Here is an 18,004-nt window from a genome sequence, read left to right as displayed (position 1 = left end):
GGGAAGTAAAAAAAAAAAAAGGAAAGTATTTTGATATTCCTGAAGGAAAACTGGGGCATGATGCTGCAAACAAAAATAGTCAAGGGAAAACCAACCATAAAGATAGCCAAGGGGAAAGGTGGCAAGTTTTATTGTACTTGAGAGGGAAAAGTTTGTACTTTGGAGCTTGGATGGTGACACTGGCTGGTTCTGTGCCCAGTGCAGCCTCCCTGCTAGGGAGTTGTTACCTCCCCTGAGCACAGCTATCACTACTACTCAAAGACACCTACATGGGTGCCTTCTCAAGTCTGGCAAGAGGAATGGACCCAGGACCAAACAGTCACACTTTATTTTAATTATTTTATTTAATTATTATTTAATTTTAATTATTTTATTATTTAATGCCAGTCTGAATCCATAATGATGCTCTCAGGTATGGATATCCAAGTCCCACTGCCATCTCTGAACAGCAATACTGCATTTGTTGACCATCTCTTCAGAACACTTTCCCATGACTAGAAGCACCAACACCTTTTGTCACTTTATATCTGAAATACAGTTCATATGGAGCTAATTCTATTTTTCGTGCCTTATCTGTGTATCATGGTGTTTACTTTGCAGATGAACCAGCTTTTAGGTGAGGAGACGTGACGAGGCCACTGATGGTGGCTTTGTGGTTTTACGTATCAGGAACTCTTGGTTTTCAGGCTTTCTGAAAGAAAACAAAAAAATTAACAGTTTAGATTGATACTTAAACAAGGATTTAGGAATCCAAGATTGAAATTAGTCACTATTTTAAATGTAAACTTCCACGTAGGAAACAGAGGAATGATAGAAAAGTAAGTATTAAGTGAAGCAAAGGACCAAAAGCAAAGACCAGATAGAACCTGCTTCAGCTAAAGTTAAATTCTCGTAGTCTGTACGGGGTGTTCAGTCATATAAACACTGAGCAAGTTCCACAAATGTAGATTCCTCTCCTTCTGCCCTAAAAGCCCTGTTTTCTAACTGGGTGGCACGATTTATTTTCAGGGGTGCTCAGCACCCTGTGTTGCTCCAGCCACACTGTGCACAGCAATCCCAGGGCCTGTTTGAAAAGCTCATGCCTTTACCCAGGACGTCTTTAGCACAGTGCCAGGCTACAGCCACCTACATTGGAAAAGTTGAGTGCAAAGCAGTGCCCTGGAGAGGCTGACTGTGGGAGGGCAGCGCCAGCAGCCGGTCTGACATGTACACGGTGCTCTGTATCGAGAAATGAAGGTTGTACATATAGATCCCTTACAGTAATAGGGGTGGGAGTTTGAGTTCAACCCATTATTTTCCCTCCCAAGGTACAAATAAATGCAAATTTTACTCATTTACATTTCTCTCGCTGTCATATTTCCTGGTGTTGCTCCAAGTTTTTTTGCTTATGTGTCCATGTCCCTTAACACTGCAGTCTCACAGTTGTTGCCTCTCTTCCTTTCTTCTGTGGTATTTTTTGCATTCACAGATGGCCCACTATGCTTTTTAACCCCTCCACTTTTTATTTCCCCCCGTTGCAGATGGTAGAAATAACAGAATAAAAATGCAGAGAGATCTGCAGCCCAGTGCTCGGGGAAGGACAACTCTCTATTCCTTCCCTCCCTGCTGGGAGTCAGGAAGAGGCAGAGCTTCAAGGTAATTTCCTCCTCTACCTTTGAAGCTGTGTGTGATTTCAAGAAGCTGTCAGTCTGTGTCAGCACTCTTTACCCAGGTGAAACATGTGACTTTATCCTTGCTGTCACTTCTTGCCACCAACTAAAACTGGTGTAAGCTGGGAAGTGATGAATTGTGCCTCTGACACTGTAAAGAGCTGGAATTCAAGTAACTACATCTAGAGGCAGGGCCATAGCCAGGGCTATACCAGGATGTGAAATTTTTGGTTTCCTGAAACAAGTAATTGATAAGATTTTGAGTTTTTCTAGGGGTTTAAAATAATAGGACGAGGGAAAGCCTGTCTTCCACTTTGAAATCCTACTTCATTTTCAGATTTCTGCTTCAGAGACATCTGGGAGAGGATGAACATTGCAGTGAAGGCAGGTTTGGTGTGCTCTGTAGAACTTGTCATCTGCACTGGAAAAGTTTTCAGAGTAACCAAACCAAGACAGACTGACCTTAAACTTCTCTTTGCTGTGAATTGCACAAGCAGGAAAACTCTGCTTGCCTACCCTCAGAGCCAGGAGAACAAATTCATAAGCTGAATGTTACTAACTAATATCCCATTTTAGCTTTTGGGTTGGTTTGGATTTGTTTTCCTCACAGCCCTGGAGAGTTCCCTTTCCTTTTGCAGATCCCCACAACACATAGTGCTTCAAAGAACTGTCCTGTCTATAAGACTCCTCTTGTTTTGGTGTCTCTCTGAAAAGCACAGGAAGAAAAAGAAAACTACTATTAATAATATTCTAGGCTGACCTTTACATTTTCTTGTTATATTACATTCTCAGGGGTGTGTTCATCAGAAGAACGAACTCTCGGTCCCAGAGGAAAAGACATTACAGCAGTGGAGACAGAATGAGTCATGTGGGCATTTTGAGCCTGATGTGAGATGGATTAATTCCTGCTACAGGCAGCAACCGCTGCTGAACCTTGGGCTAACAGTGATGTGTAAAGTGAACTTGTCTGCCATGTAATGATCTCATTTGTACACTTACTAATTGCTGTAACAGACAAGCAGAGAGTTATTGATTAGGTGCCTTGAGCGGGACACAGGCAGGAGGAGGGACAGGGAAGGAGGGGATGTTGTCTCCCTTTGCTCAGGTGATGTCTTTCTTCGGGAAAAGACACACTGACTTTCCACAGGATAACTTGCAGGAGAGAAGAGGTACAGAACTGGCCATCAGTTCCTAGACCTGACTGAAAGTGAGTCAAATAGAAATAAACTTGCTGAAATGACAAGCATCCTTCCTGCATGGGACACACACAGAGCATCTCCTTACAGAACAGACGCGAGTGTTTCCAGGCATGTCCCCACTGTGAAGCATGTGCTTGGATCTGCCTGAGCCCAAATTCACAGACCATTCAAACACATTTCCTGAACTTTGTTCTGGCACCCTCTCTTGCTGTCACTGATTGTTCCTGGAACCGCTCTGGGAACAGGACACCAGGGAGCCAGTTTGCAGAGAAGCCTGAACTCCCTCCTGCAGGGCAGGGCACAGGGTGAGCCTCACCAAAACCTCTCTGCTGCCTGCCAGGACGGTGCTCTCTGCTGGACCCGGGGCACTGCTCCTCCTCTGCTCCAGTGCAATCATAAGGGTTGACTTAAGGCTGGATCCCAAGACTGGGAGTAACAAAAGCTCACCTGGTTAACAGTGACCTCCGTGGGCAGCTCCTACTCTGGCAAAGCTGTTCTGATGCGTCAGCAACAGAAATCCTCAAAGGTGTCATAGAGGATATGACCTGCTCAGCCTTTTGCGTGGTGCTAATAAAGAGGGAAGAGAGGGCCACTGAAGCAGGATCTGTCCTTCTGCTGACACGGATCTGCAGAAGATTTTGAAAGAGAAATTTGTATCAAGAAGACGCATAACTTGGGAGAAAGCCCCGAGAGGAGAAACAGAGATTTTGGTGAGAACCACATAGGCTATTTGCAGAGGACAGGCTACAGCACAGAGAGCTGGTTGGAAAGCTTCAACTCCAGAGTGCAGGATGTGTGGCCAGGCCCCAGAGAGTATTAGTCATCTCCTAAGTGAATGCTCAGAGCTGGCCGGAGATGAGTACAAAATACAGCATGACAAAGTTGGCAGTGCTGTGCACGGCCCATGCTGCCAGGGAGGGGGGCACAGCACAACCAGCATCATCACCCCAGCCCAGGTACAGTGATAGAACCGAGGAGGTGATTGTGAAGTTTGTTGTTAGAAGGCAGAGGTGGTGCCTCCAGAGCAAGCTCCATCAGTAACTTCTGCACTAGATGATGGCATCGGTAGAAAATAACAAGAAGTCACTGAGAAATACGCGTGTGGCAGGAAATGAATTAAAAATGGGGCATGAAAATGGTGCAGGTCTTGGTGTCACGACCTTCTTTCTAGTGGGATGAGGTGCTGTGTTGGAGGAGCTCTGATGCAGTGTCCAAACTGGACGTTACCTCCCCATGGACCAGGGCTGTCCCTGCCGCCGCAGCATCCTCACGACATGCCAGAGGCCGGGATATCGCCTCATGTCCGGACCTTGACCCGTGGCCGGGGCAAAAGCCTTACCCAGGCGAGGGTGAAATGTCAAACCAGCGCTGGCTCCATCCGTTTGGGATGTTGGGAATGGGAAGCGCTGACCGCCGGCTCTCCCGGCACTCGCAGCCCGTGGTGGGCTGCCCGGCACCCCCCGCGGGGCAGGCGCGGGGAAGGGAGTCCTCGGGCACTGCGGGACGCGACCCCCGCACCCCGGAGAGGGCAGAAGTGACACGAAGGGACGCGGCGGGGGGGTGTCCGGAGGGACGCGGCGGGGGGGGGGGGGGGGGGGGGGGGGGGGGGCCCCCCCCCCCTCACGGCTGCGGCGGGGGCCGCTTTCCAGAGAATACGGTAAAACATGTCCGCATCACGTGCGGCCGCTCCCGCGGGCCCGGCGCGGCACCGGCCGGGGGGCGGGACGGGAGGGACGGGACGGGACCCGCGCCCCGCGCCCGCCGAGCGGGGCCGCTTTAAGAGGCCGCCCGGGCGCCGCCGCCTCGCCTCGCCCTGCCCGCCCCGGCCGGCGGAGAGCGATGCCCGCGGCGCCGTAGGGCGGGCGGCTCCGGCACCATGGGGCTGTGCTACAGCCTGCGCTCCCGCCTGGCCGCCGCGCACCCCTCCGCGCCCTACGGCGGCCGCGGCGAGCCGGACACCCCCGGCGCGGCGGCGGAGCACGGGGACCCGCAGGTGCGGCACCGGCTGCGGCAGGACCTGGTGGCCAAGGAGCGGGCGGACAAGAAGCGGAGCAAGAGCATCGACAAGACGCTGAAGGCGGAGAAGCGGGAGTACAAGCAGACGCACCGGCTGCTGCTGCTGGGTGAGCGGGACGGCACAGCCCGGTCTGGCCCGGCCCGGCCCGGCAGGTGCGGGGGCCGAGGCCGCCGCCGGTGCCCGCGGGCGGAGGGGCGGCGGGGCGGGGCGCGCACGTGGCGGCACCGCCGGGCGGGGGTCCGGGGGATGCTGTGCTCGGGGGTCCGGGGGATGCTGTGCCCGGGGGTCGCCGTGCATGGGGGGTACCGTGCTCGGCCGGGGGGTCGCCGTGCCCGCGGGTGCCGCTGTGGTAGGAGCCAGTGGCCGGTCTGAGGAAAGGGGCAGCCTTGCGCACCCCTGTGAAGGTGATGCTCGGTACCGTGTCCGCCTGTCCTCACGCTGTCCCCGCGCTGGCTGTTGACACAGAGCCACGCATCGGGACTGCAGGAGCGGTTATTGAGCTCCTCTGTAAGGAGAAAGCCTGAATTTTCCTATGTGCCTTAGTGTTCTGCCTTTGCCCACTTCGCCTCTGGAGATGCAGCCTCCCAGGCGGTGCCGGTGCCATCCATCTCTGCGCGATGCACCAGCCCCTGCTCCCTGCATGGCCCCTCGCCCCTGCCTCTGGTCTGGGCAGGGCTCCCGGGCAGGGGATGCTCCTGCACGGTGGCAGCACCGGCACTGCCTTCCCGAGGGATGCCCTGTGGAAAGGCGACTTGCGTGATGTCTGAGCTTGTATGATACATGACCCCAACCAAAACGGTCATAGAAAGTCATGTGTTGGCCTTCAGATAAGTCAATGAGGTTTGGAGATTTTTCTAATCTCTCTTCCCCCAGCACAGCGCAGGTGGAATACAGATTATCCTGAACATCTTGGAATAATAGAGAATATTTTCAAATGTCCACAAATAAGTTAAGTGCCTCTTGCTCTCGAAGTGTGCATGGTTCTGTGGGCAATAAACAGCAACATTTGGCCCCCCTCTTTTTGATGTGTGTTTGTAGCCTGTAAAAGAAGAGCTGACCTTTAGGGAGCTTTAGAAAACAATGTTTGACCTCGTTTTCTGTGTCTTAGTGGTAAAAGCTTTTATTCCAGAAGTACAGCATCTTTTTGTGTGGTTGCAGCTCTGCTGATGTGAGTCTGTTCATGAAGTTGTACCTCCTTCTCATGAGAAAGGGGTTGAGCAACACTCGTGGAAAAAGTAAAGCTTGTGTGCTGTGGCTGTGTTGGTGAGGAATCACTCCTCTAACCAACCTGGCATTCCCATGCACAGGCTACTTGTAGTTATGCTATGGTTTGGTGTTTTTTTTTTTTTAACATATTTCAAGTTTGTTCTGTAGGGAACAAGTGTGTGAAGAAGGACCCGTGAGAACTGTTTTTTTCTTTGTAGATTAAATAACTAAGGAAAAACTCCCAACAGTAGGGCTAATTTTGATGTTAATCTGCAAACCTTTAAGTCATAAAGGCTATCTGATAGGCTTCTGTATTCTCATCAGGCAATATTTCATTTGTCTGGTTTTTAATATTGCTTCTAACGTGTTGTGCCACAGAACTGGTTTTTGCAGCAATGACATTGAACACTGAGTGGGTTAAACAACATTTCTTAGTGGTTTAGAGTTGTCTATGGTGAAGCCAACAGAGAGAGCATTCTTTGTCAAAGTACTGATTTATAAATCTGATGGATATGAGTCAGTGTTATGCTGGCAGTCGTTTATTATATTTCAGCCTGGACTTGAATAGCAGGAAGTCACTTTTTGGCCCTCTTGTAAATCTTGGGATGCCTAAGAGACCCATTTCCCTGCTCCTTGCACAGGGACTGTCAGTTTAGCTTCCTTCCCCTGCTGCTTCTCCTCTGCATCCCACTCTCACTGCTGCTTTGTGAATTTTCGGTTCCTAAGCTGGAATATGAAGTTTGGAGCATATTTGGTTATACTTCATGTACATCAGCAGGTATTGCTGCCACAGCTGAGTGTGACTTTGCCTAGATGCTTAGAGATTGCACACACAAATAGAGCAGGACAGTAATGTTGAGTGAGGGGGGCAGGAGCATCCAGCTGGAATTTAAAGCTATAACTGAGTCTTTTAAGGAATGGACTTGAGGTGGGGGAAAAAAGACTGAAGAAGTGCAGAGCCAGGGATGTCTCCTTGCTTGGGGTGAAGGCTCAATGACAAAAGCTGCAGTAGGTAGTCATGGTTTCTTACTTGTGCTCCCAACTTTTCAGGCTGATGAGCTCCTGCAGGAGCATCACTGATGTGCACAGAGGAGGACACCAGGGGTGCCTGCTCTTTGAGAGTAACAGAATTTAAATGCAAACTGCACTGATGATTCAGGTCTGGTCTGTCCCCAAGGCTAAATTATTTGTAACATATGGCTGCAGCAGCTCATGTATTTCCAAGGGCTGTGCTGGAAATGTGAAGTGTTTCTTCCTATCGTGTGCTCGGCACAAAGTCCCTGTGCTTGTGTGTGGTTTCATGTTGTAGTGTGTGTGTAACATCCTAGTCTCAAGTTACTCAAGAGTATTACTTGGGTTAGTGCTCTTCAGCACAACTGATACTTATGTTCCCACTTTGTAGTTCCTTTTTTTGGAAGGAGAAGTTCATCATTTTATCGGAGTGCCCAGGGGTGTTCAGTGTAGTTACTCAGTGAATGATTTTATGCCCTGTTAAATGATCTTTAGGTCTCTTTAATAATTTTTCAGTCTTTTTTTCATCACTACAGTTGTATAAGGTAAATTCCCGAGTCCTGGAACTTGTTTTAATTTCAGTAAAGCAAAGATTTTACATCTGCTCTATTTTGGAAGCAATAATCTGACTTTGTACTTGCAGCATAGTACCTTTTACTTTTATAGTTTCTGTGAAATGCTCAACCAGGTGTGATCTCAATGGATTTTGTTTAGTGAACTGTGCAAGTCACTACTTCAAGATTACAATCATTGTTATGTTGGCAGCATAGTGAGTTCACGGTTACTACTGGGAATTGGAGGGTGATTTTTTCAGTGCATTGGGGTTGTTTTTTTGTTTGAGAACAATCCTGGCTCTAAAAGTGAAAGTACGTGCTTACAGGGGAAAGGATTCTAAGCTTTGTCATAAAACAATTCCATTCTTTGTGTGCTTTCTCACTGGTGACAGTAATGTGGGTCTTCCTCTTTTTTTTTTTTTTAAGACTTTAAAGTATAAATCTGGTTTTCTGTAAGAGAATAAACTTGGGCTGGTCCCTTCTCAGTGCTTTGCCAATCTTTGTGTGCTTATTTCTTTTTCATTCTCTCAGGCTGAACTCTTGCCCATGTAAAAAGTTCTTGTAGTTTATCCCCATATTGTAAAGGAAATGCTGATATCAATTTACCAATATAGATATATGCACTTGTCATCTTAGGCATATGTCTTAAACTACAATATATTAAATAATGGCCATTTTGAATCTTACCTATATCAGTGCTTAAGTAAAAATGTTTTTAACAGAAATATTTACACTGGTACAAATATGAATATAGGGCATGCAAATGTGAAGTTTTTATGGTGGAATATGTTATATAGAAGAAAAACATACTTTAAAAAGCTGGGAAATATCAGTGTGAAGACACAGTCACCCTCTCTGTGTGTGCTGCATGGTAAACCCCTCCTAACCATATAATTAAAGACTTGTATGGTTTACATTGTATTTTTTTCCACAGGGCTGGTACTTCATTCAGGGCACAAGATGGATGTTGTGCAGTGAATGAGCAGCTATTCAATATTCTTATCCTCCTCATACAATGTGTCACCCTGTGCCCTATTTACGACACACCATCCCTACCCTGTGCTGAATAAAGAACTGTTGAACTCCTCATGGGCTTTGCTCTAGTGCTGATCACTGCAGGGACTGAATGCTTCATAAATGTCAGTGCATGGCACTGCTGTGAAATGAGGTGGGATCCTTCTTTTGTGGATGCCAGGCTGGGAAATGCCACCGAAGACTAAAGCTGAAATTGTCTGAAGCCGCCACTGATTTTAAGTGCCCAGTCTTTGCCAAAGGCTAATTTTAATCCATAGTACTCAACTTTTTTTTTTTTTTTTAGTAACACTTCATGTGTTTAGACCATGGACCTCATTGTTGTGAACACTCAGCACTTTTGCAATGTGAGTTTTAGAGTTTTTTGCTCTGAAGAGCAGCCCAGGAGTGAGAAGCACAGCTGGGTGTCCGTGCTGGAAGCTGTGTGCTGCTCCTCTGGCTGTGGCACCTCTGTGGCAAACTGAAGCTGGTCTGGTTCTCCAGGGCAGCATTTAGTGGCAAATCCCACAAACTATTCCTTCTCTTGTTGTGATTCCCTGTTTTGCTGGCTCTGCTTCTCTCGGGGATTGGATGGGTGAGGAGGGGGAGACACCCAGTTATAAGGACAGACGTGTGTTGAAGCACTTGACAAAATTCCATCTTGTTGACAATACTTTCATTCACAACCAATTTGTTTCTTGTGCCCCATGTATTGTGAGCAGGAAGAGAGGGCATACACCCTGCAAAAATGCATGTGGTCCTTATCAGAAGATCATGTAAAAGATGTACAGGACAGAATGGGCTAAAAATGTAGAGAGAACCTTTATCCTGGTGCTTCCTGATTCTTGAGAACATGATTTTTGACACTCATCGTCTTATACCAAGCTATATTTAATCTCCCTTTTAAGAAAAGCGGGAATAAGACAAAAAAGTCCTGGTTTCAATCCTAGGGGATGCTTGTGGTGTGTATCTTGTAACAGGGCTGCTCTGCTGAGCAACCTGCTCACTGTGATAGCAGCTTGTGGGGCACAGCATGCAGTTCTCCAAATGGACTGTCATTAGTGGTAAAGGAATTACAATATTTTCCAATAGGGTTCCCAGTAATTACCAGATACTACACGAACACTTGGACATGGGAATCTCCGTGGTTTCCATCTGCCCAGTACTTTCCAGTGCAGACATGACAATCCTGCTGTGGACACCAGGGAGGTGGAATGCTAATTATGGGTCTTCCTTTGCAATGAAGAGCCTCTGCAAGAGGAGTCCTACTTGGTTCCCACTGCTGTATCCAAAATGTTCTGCCTTTCAGTTGGTAAACAGAGATCTTCTGGGCTTGCAACATGTTTGCCCCAAACAAAAGTACCTGAAAATCTCAGAACAACCAAGTGTCTGCAGCAGTGGCACCTCTATGCCTTAGATTACTTGGTAAAGTAGTTTCTCTCCTGCTCCTGTTTTAAAATTTCATAGAAAGAAACAGGCAAGATACTTGTCATTTCCTGCTCCCCCCCTTTTTTTTGTTTTGTTTGTTTGTTTGGTCGGTTTTGTTTGATTGTTTTTTTTCCTGGAGAGTTCCCGAAAGTGACTTTTTCCTTGCACCACTTCCACATAAAGCAAAAGATCATTAGCCCCAGGCAGACACATGGTGTGGAGAGCTTCAGCTGGCATATTTGAAGTTTGGCAAAGTTTGAGCTGCTTCAAAGAGGGTCTGGCAGTGGAAGGTGTCAGAAAACCTACAGCGGCAGTGCTGTAAGTGTGTGGTGATGGAGGGCTGCTGATGGATGGCAATGCTGTGTGATGTGAGCTGGATGTTCTCTGTACAGAGATGTGAAGTGAAAAATAATTGCTTTTACAGTTACAGCTAATGCTGGAGGGATGCTATGTGCATGGATTTTTGTGGGAAGGGGGTGAGGAGTCTGGGGGATCTCCTGATCCCCAGGGTCAACCACACCTGTGCAGTCACACAGCAGCATAAATGCACATAATCTCTCCCCCTCCCCAGCACAGATGCAATCTCTGTGTTAGTGGTAATCTATATTTCCACTGATTAAATGCCTGGTGGGATAGAGATCATCATTACTCGCTCTAGAGATGCTGCATTCATGTGTAGCCATGGATCTAATTTCAGAGTTATCAGAGAATTTTTATTTCTAAAACTAAAACTCCACTCCAAAGGCTTTTTCTTTTTGACTTACTGCTTTTTAGCTGTTTGTTCCAGCTCTGTTATTCTGGAGGAAGGTATCACCTTGACTTTCCCACCTGTAGAACAGATGGCTGTGGCACCTACTGGCATCTCAAGCAGTGAGTGGAACCACCGTGTTTCTTCTCTGAAAGAAGCTAAGGCTTACCTGGCACACGAGGGGACTGGAGTCAGAAGTTTGTTATCAGGGCAGCTGAGTCCTATTCAGTTTTACCTTGGGAATGGGAAGAGGGTTTTCAGGTGTGAATGGTTGGCCTGACTTTAGAGGGAAATGGAAACTTGTGAAAATCTCTATAAATAATCTTAATTTATAGTGACAAAATGTTACCTTCTGGGCATAATATCAAATAAATGGTGGTGCTTAGGTCTCACCTGTGCTGTTATATATTTAACTGGTGGATGGCATGGGGGGCTCAAGCTGCTGGTTTAGGTGCAGCAAGGCTGGCAGGAGCTTTGTCATCCTGTTGCTTGGTCAGCACCATCTGCTTCCAGAGCAGGCAAAATGCCTTGATTGCTTCTGTGCAACTGTTGGCTCCATTCTCCACTGGGACATCTTAAATTGAACTGTCTCCTGTGCAAGGGCTTCCCTAGAGGAAAAGCCTTGAAGAGCACAGTTAATTACATGCAGTTCTTCCCTGGCTCCCTTAAATTTGGGAGTGACCTTATTCACAAATAGGCATGATTTCATTGAATTTCCTTCTAATTGCTCTAATTTTAAAATGTCAAGAAAAAAGCTTGGAAATTCCCAGATGTGAGCACAACTCAGATACTTCTCACGAAAAAGCCCAGTTACCAGGCATGTAAATCCAGGATGGTTTAGATATTCAGACCTGAAAGTGTGTCTTGAGAAGTGGAACTCCATGACTTGTTCTTATTGTTCCCCTGGTCAGTGAAGCATTTGAGAACCAAGCCATGTAAGCTTTATAAATAGCTCAGCCAGAGTTTTCTTTGCTTCCTCTAATGTGTTCCCTCTTCAAAGAAAACCCACAGTATCTGTGTCTGAGCAGCATTTTGTAAGGTCTGTATGTCACTACAAGGACAAAAAAGTTGATGAATATTCTCTGCATTGAGGAATGAGGGGAGCCAGTAGGTTTTAGACAGATGTCAGAAAGTTGCTATTTATTTTGCCAGGTGAAGTCAGGGGATGCTGAGGAGGATGGGTCAGTTCCCAACAAGGAATGAGATGTAGTTTTACAATCTACAGTCTTGCTCTGTTTAGCCACTTCTCCTGTCTCTGCTGCAGTGTGTTGGAAGAGGGAGGAAGTGCTGAAATTCCTGGGAAACCCAGTTACATTCTGATTACAAGTTGGAGGAGCAGTTGTGGGGAGTGTAGTCCCACTGAAGGACTATTCCTCCTCCTTTTCCTCATCCTAAGCACAATTAAATGTTCTTGCAAGGGGGGATTTACATATGGAAATCATAGACAACACACCAACCAACCAAACCTGGTGCCTCCAACCCCCTGGCACGTGTCCATCCCAGGAGGCTGAGCTTGGCACTGGGCTGTCAGTGCATTCAGCACAATTTTCTGAATCCAAATCCACATGTCCAAGGAAGACGTTCTTAGTGTTGCTCTGAGCTTCTCATCTTGCCTTGTGCTGTAGGAGAGAGGTTTCAGCCATCAAAGCACTGCTTCAGTCCTTTCTGACTCCTTAATTTTGCTTATGGCAGTTTGAGTGGGACGTGAACAACTGTGCAAAACCATTGCTTACTTTATCAGAGTTCATGAGCTGTGGAGGTGACAAACACATCTGAGTCCATGTGGCCACAGCACAGAGAGCCCATGGTGGAAACCAGCAGCTCGTCTGTCCCCAGGCTGTCACAGGCTGAGGGTGCCTGGAGAGCAGCTCTGCTCCCTGGGGTGCTCAGGGTGTGGGGCTGTGCTTGGTCAGCAGCTCTGATGGGGAGATGCTGCGGAAATGAGAAAAAAAGGCACTTCTCTTTCTCTGTGACACCCTCATCATGATACTTTACACCACAACCTCTTCCTCTTCCCTACCCCACCCCCTCCCCAACACAGTTTTTACTTTGTGGGCTGTATTTGTTTGGGTTTGCATTTTTCCTGGTTGTTTCTCGTGCTGAAATCTCAGGATCACTTGTTAGCCAGGAGGAGCATGGAGGGATTTGTGGGACTGGGACTTAAAAAAGGGAGGGAATGGTGATACTGAGGAGAAGGGCATGGTATTGTGAGCTGAAAATCTGCATTCAGATTTTGTTTTTTGTAAATACCAGTTAAAACTGTCTGCTTGGAAAAAAAATACCACATGAAACAGTTTCTTGATGATTTCCCTGCCTTACCTCCACACAGGAAATTCACAATTTGATAGAGCCGATTTTTCTCTGCTGATGAAAAACATGGAACAAATTCCTTTTAGACAGTGAAAGATAAAAGGTATTTTCTCCTCTAAGCCTGATTCCTTAGCACTACCCGTGCTCTCATTTCTCTCAGCTTCTGTGAAGTTCAGTCTTGTCTGCAGCATTTTGTGGTTTTAGGTGGCGAGTGATGCAGGGTTTCACTTGCACATATTTCAGAAGAACATGTATTTGTTTTTAACAGCACCTCAAATATTCACAAGGAAAACAGTCTTTCTTGTCTGTTTTTCGCCAAAGCAAAAATCAGCATAAAATTTGAGTGGATAGTCCTTAAACATTATACATATCCTTGTATCCAAAAGTGCCACGTGCGCTGCTACTGGATGGGCAGAAGGAATTAGCAAGTAGATGAAATGGGCGAAATTTCATTCTTGGCCTTTGGATCAAACCAGTTTTGGTCTCGCTGCCTCCACAGCAGTCCTGGCAGTTCCAATGGGGATTATTCATGGCAGCAAGGGCAGTGTCCACTGTGCCCTCAGAGCCACTGAGTCTCCTGGGTGCTGCCATCCCACCAGCAAGGGGACAGCACTCCATCCCTTGGACAAGGCATGAGGACACACAATGAAGTTGTGTGTAACCCACTTCAGTGCAGAACCAGCCAGTGTAGCCTGAGCACCCCTGTCAGGCCCAAATTGGAGTTTTACAGTACAAAGGAGTTTAAGAAAATGTTATTTGAAACTTTGCCATCGAATTATTCTCAATTAGGTTTGAGAATCTGGCAGTTCTAGTAGAGGTCTAAGCAAGAGTCTAAATACTGCAAAGATATTTACCATTCAGGCTTATTTTGGGAGGGGGATGAGGAAAGGCCTGATAAGTTATGTACTTGACCGCATGTAGTTAAAAATATTATTTGGAATATAAACTTCCTTGTCTCAAGACCAGCTTTATGCACGAAGTCAAAAAGCACAAAAAGCGGTTCTCCTCCTGGCCTCCATAAGTATACCTTAATGCTGCTGAATCCTGGAAATTATGCAGGGCATGCTTTTTAAATGTTGATTTTGACTTCTTGCCTGGGACCAAGTGTAAAGTCTTTCCAAGGAAATACTTAGAAGACTTGCAGTGAAACCCAAAAGCTGCTGCCAAACCTTAGTTTTTAGAAAGGGAGTAGGGGGCAATCCAGCCTGTTAAAAACTTCCAGTTGTTTGTAATTAAATCCACTTCTTCTGTGCACAATAAACATATACTTAGAAAAAGATCATTTTACATAATACTTATGTGGTTTACTTCTGCTCTTCAGCTGCTAAAAATCAAGCAGTAGGTTTGCTATTTTAGTCTGGGAAGGTTACTGAAAGCTGGGAAGCCAGGACTGATGCAGCTGTGCCACCGCAGTGGCACGTATCCATGTATCCAGTGGTGACACACAAGTCGAGCCAGGGAATCCTTTTCTCATCATGAACCATCTTTCCCACTTCTAACTAGTTCAAGTTTGTTTTGGATTGGCAGGGATGGGAATGAAGAGGAGATAAAAATATCCCGTCCGCACGTCCCTCCTCGCCAGCGGCAGCAGCGCTCAGGGCTTTGGGGGAAACTATGGGATTGCAGGAACTTCTCATCGCTGCTTTGAGGGCTGGCAGGAGGCAGGACCACCAAATCCTCACCACCCTGAGGTTGGTCTGCTACAGTTCATTCAAGATTGTTTCAAATCCACTGCCATCATTCATCTGGAGGATGGGATGTGTAGGGTGGAAACTCTTGCTGACAGCTGCTCTTCTTCCCAGCTGGCGTTCAGGAGATGCCCCTGGGAATGAAGCAACTGCTAGGTCTGTCAGGAAGCCCAGCACAGCTAACACCTCACTAGGGAATAAAGCTGGAGTGAGACTTTGTATCCCCCTTTGCAGAGAAGGGATGCCACCAAGTTGGGAAACGGGAGAGACTCATGATGTCTCTGCTGATGTGTGGAGAAGGGAGGCAGCTCAGGCTCCTGAGCAGCCCATCTCTTATCTTTTGTCAGTACTGCAGTCACCTCCAATTCTGTTGTTGTTGTTGGTTGATGTCAAAGATCAAATTTTGTTTGTATACATATATATATGTTTGTTATGGCCACAAAAGTGCCATCCCAGCTTTTGGTGTTAGGCACTTTGAGTTTGCCAAGCAAAGTGCCCAAAATATCTCTGATGTTCAATTCATGAAGTTCCTCATAAAGCCAGGTCTTCTCCTCTGTCCTTTATGTGCTGTTTGCTGCATGCACAGACACGTCTCTCTAGCCAGGAGGGTGGATGAGAGCAGAGGGCTGATCCTACCAAAGATGGACAAAAGCTTTAAGAGCCTTGTCCGGTGTATGTGTCCTGTTTTAGACCTCTTGCAGGTGGCAGTGATAGCTGGAGAGGGGACAACCTGAGTGTGAATTTATCCAAGAGGTAAATTTTGAATTTACCGTTGGCAAGGGAGGGGATTTTTTCTAGGATTCCATGGAGAAATGGTCAGTTGTTACCAGGCAGATTTCAGGAGCTGCTGGGTGCTGTGAAAGAAAAGACACAAGGCATGGAAAGAGCAGAGAGGAGCAGCTGAGAGGTATAATCTAATAAGTGACATAAGAAAAACCATGAAGCCTTGTAGAGCAGATTTGTTAGGATTTGAGATGAAAATCCCTGTTGCTTGCTGAGATTATCCCCCAGCATATGGCAGGGAATGTAAGAGAGATGTAGAATTAGCTGCTAATGATCTGGACACCTCTTGAAAACAGATGTTTGTAGCCCTGTATAACTGTGTGCTATTTAATTCAGCTGAAGTCTGGATTACTCAACAACGGGCCTGGCGTGGTATTGGAATGCTTACTATCTTGATTTCCCACTAACCTCCCCCAGTACAGATAACATCTTTCTTAGGAATACTTGCTGAAATACTAATTTTATGTGAGATTGGAATGGAAATTCTGGGAAATGGCATCAGAGACTGTCAGCCAGGGGCCAGAGGGCAGTGGGGGAAACTGGGGGCACCTCCCTGGGCAACCCATGACATCTCTGCACCATGGCACTGCCCTGCTGCTATTACCTGAGCACGGGCAGTGTTTGTGGTTTCTTCAGAGGATGAGTGTTGAGAGATTTCTATGGCTAATGATGCTGCAGTTGAGGAGGAATTTGCTCAGACTCGATGCTGCTGCACAGGCAGCCCCTAATGCCAACCCTCCTGTTACACGTTTCCCATCAGGTAGTTTTGGTATCCCCTTACTCACCCTGACCTTAAGCTGTTGTCAGTAAATACCTGACTCATCCTCTCTGTTGTTTCCATCTCAGGGATGTAATTCCCCTGGTTTCTCTTTGGCATCTCTTACTTAAGCCTTACTTAAGCAATCTGCTCTATAATGCTCTTGCAATGCTGATATTTCTTTATGTTCAAAATAATGCTTCCTAAGGGCTCTTAATTTACTTATCTCAATTTGCATTATTGGAAGACATCCTCCTGGAGCTGGAAGCCTTTATTGTTCACAGGGGAAAAAAATTGTTAGCTGTCAGTTCAGTTCATCTATTTTCCACCCCTTCCTTCGTGTTAAACTTCCTCTTGGACTTAATCTTTTACAGTAAAAGCAAGACCTTAACCTCAACTTTTCTTTCTAAGTTAGATTCTTTTGACCTGTCGTCATCTTTGTTACAAGGCTTCACACGCTGCAGTACAATAATATTTTTCTTGTGGTGCAATGAACAGCACTGCAGACACTGTTCCAGATGGGGTCATTTTTCCTCTAAATTAGCAACTGTCTTAATAGATATTTTCTGTGGCTTCCAAGCTATGTGGTATTGCTTGAGCGAAAATGTAATTCCACTGAGAGATTTCAAGCACAACTTTTGCTGGGCTTCCAGAAACAATTTTTTTTTTAAAGTTATTTGCACAGTCAAAGCAAAGTTTGCTAGAGTATTGTGTTTGCATGTTGTAGTTGTGTTCTTTAGAATCAGAATCTTGAAACAACTGGACTATTTCTTTGCATCAAGAGCAGAAAGCCAGTTCTCTGCCTCCAGAGATACTTGTAAAGCTTCACCTCCGACTGGGTGATTTTCTGCCATTTTAAAATAATCATTTGAGAAGGCAATTTTAATTTGGCCAACTTGCTTCCAAGTCCAAAAAAAGTCTTTTACTCACTTGAAACTTCCTTGAAGGGGTGTAGAGGATTCTTAAGCAAACAAACTGTGATGTGGATTAGCACACAACATCCTTGGTGGTGGCTGCTCTGACAGGACATGAGTGGACTCTCAGGACCATTTGCTTCAGTTCTTCTTTGTCACAGACAAATGTGGAAAACTCAGGAAGTCATGAAAAATCCACCAGGATATGCTGCAAGCCTTAGGATCACTGGTAGTTTTCAGAATATCAGTTTCTAAATAGTTGAATTGACTTTATTCCAGAGAAATTCTAAGATTTTTGATGTTTACTCACCTAGTATCATTGGCATGGCCAATAGCTAACTATTACATTTAAGCTGTGCTGTTTCTAAGTCTTTTAAGACTATGGGATCTGTGATTCCTTTTGAGATGGAGAGTTAGCAGTTCAGACCTATATTCTTCGTGTAGCTCATTGTCCATCCTGGCACATCTGTCCTGAGCCATCAACACACTCAAACATTCCCTCTGCTAGGCAGGATTTTTTTTAATGCAAAAATGAGAAGGACCATTCTAATTTTTCTTTTCCACAATTTTACTTTTCACAATTTTTTCCCAATTTGTTTTCACAATTTTTTTCCCAATTTTACTTTCCACAATTTTACTTTCCACAATTTTATTTTCCACAATTTTATTTTCCACAATTTCATTTCCACAATTTTATTTTCCACAATTTTATTTTCCACAATTTTATTT

At 45.9% G+C, this 18,004-nt stretch overlaps 1 protein-coding gene across 1 annotated transcript in view; it reads left to right on the top strand.

Moving 5' to 3' along the window:
• Nucleotides 1–4,707: 4,707 nt before the first annotated feature.
• The window catches only part of GNAS (GNAS complex locus), a 138,102-nt gene continuing 124,805 nt past the window's right edge, over nt 4,708–18,004 (top strand). Inside the window, exon 1 of the mRNA XM_027697586.1 lies at nt 4,708–4,971. Coding sequence (XP_027553387.1) covers nt 4,725–4,971 — 247 coding nt within the window. The 5' untranslated portion in view covers nt 4,708–4,724. The remainder of the gene's footprint in view (nt 4,972–18,004) is intronic.

This window comes from Neopelma chrysocephalum, unplaced genomic scaffold (genome assembly GCF_003984885.1).
Source record: "Neopelma chrysocephalum unplaced genomic scaffold, ASM398488v2 Primary Assembly neopelma1_119, whole genome shotgun sequence".
NCBI classification, from domain to species: domain Eukaryota; kingdom Metazoa; phylum Chordata; class Aves; order Passeriformes; family Pipridae; genus Neopelma; species Neopelma chrysocephalum.
This window is presented reverse-complemented; position numbering and strand designations above follow the sequence as displayed.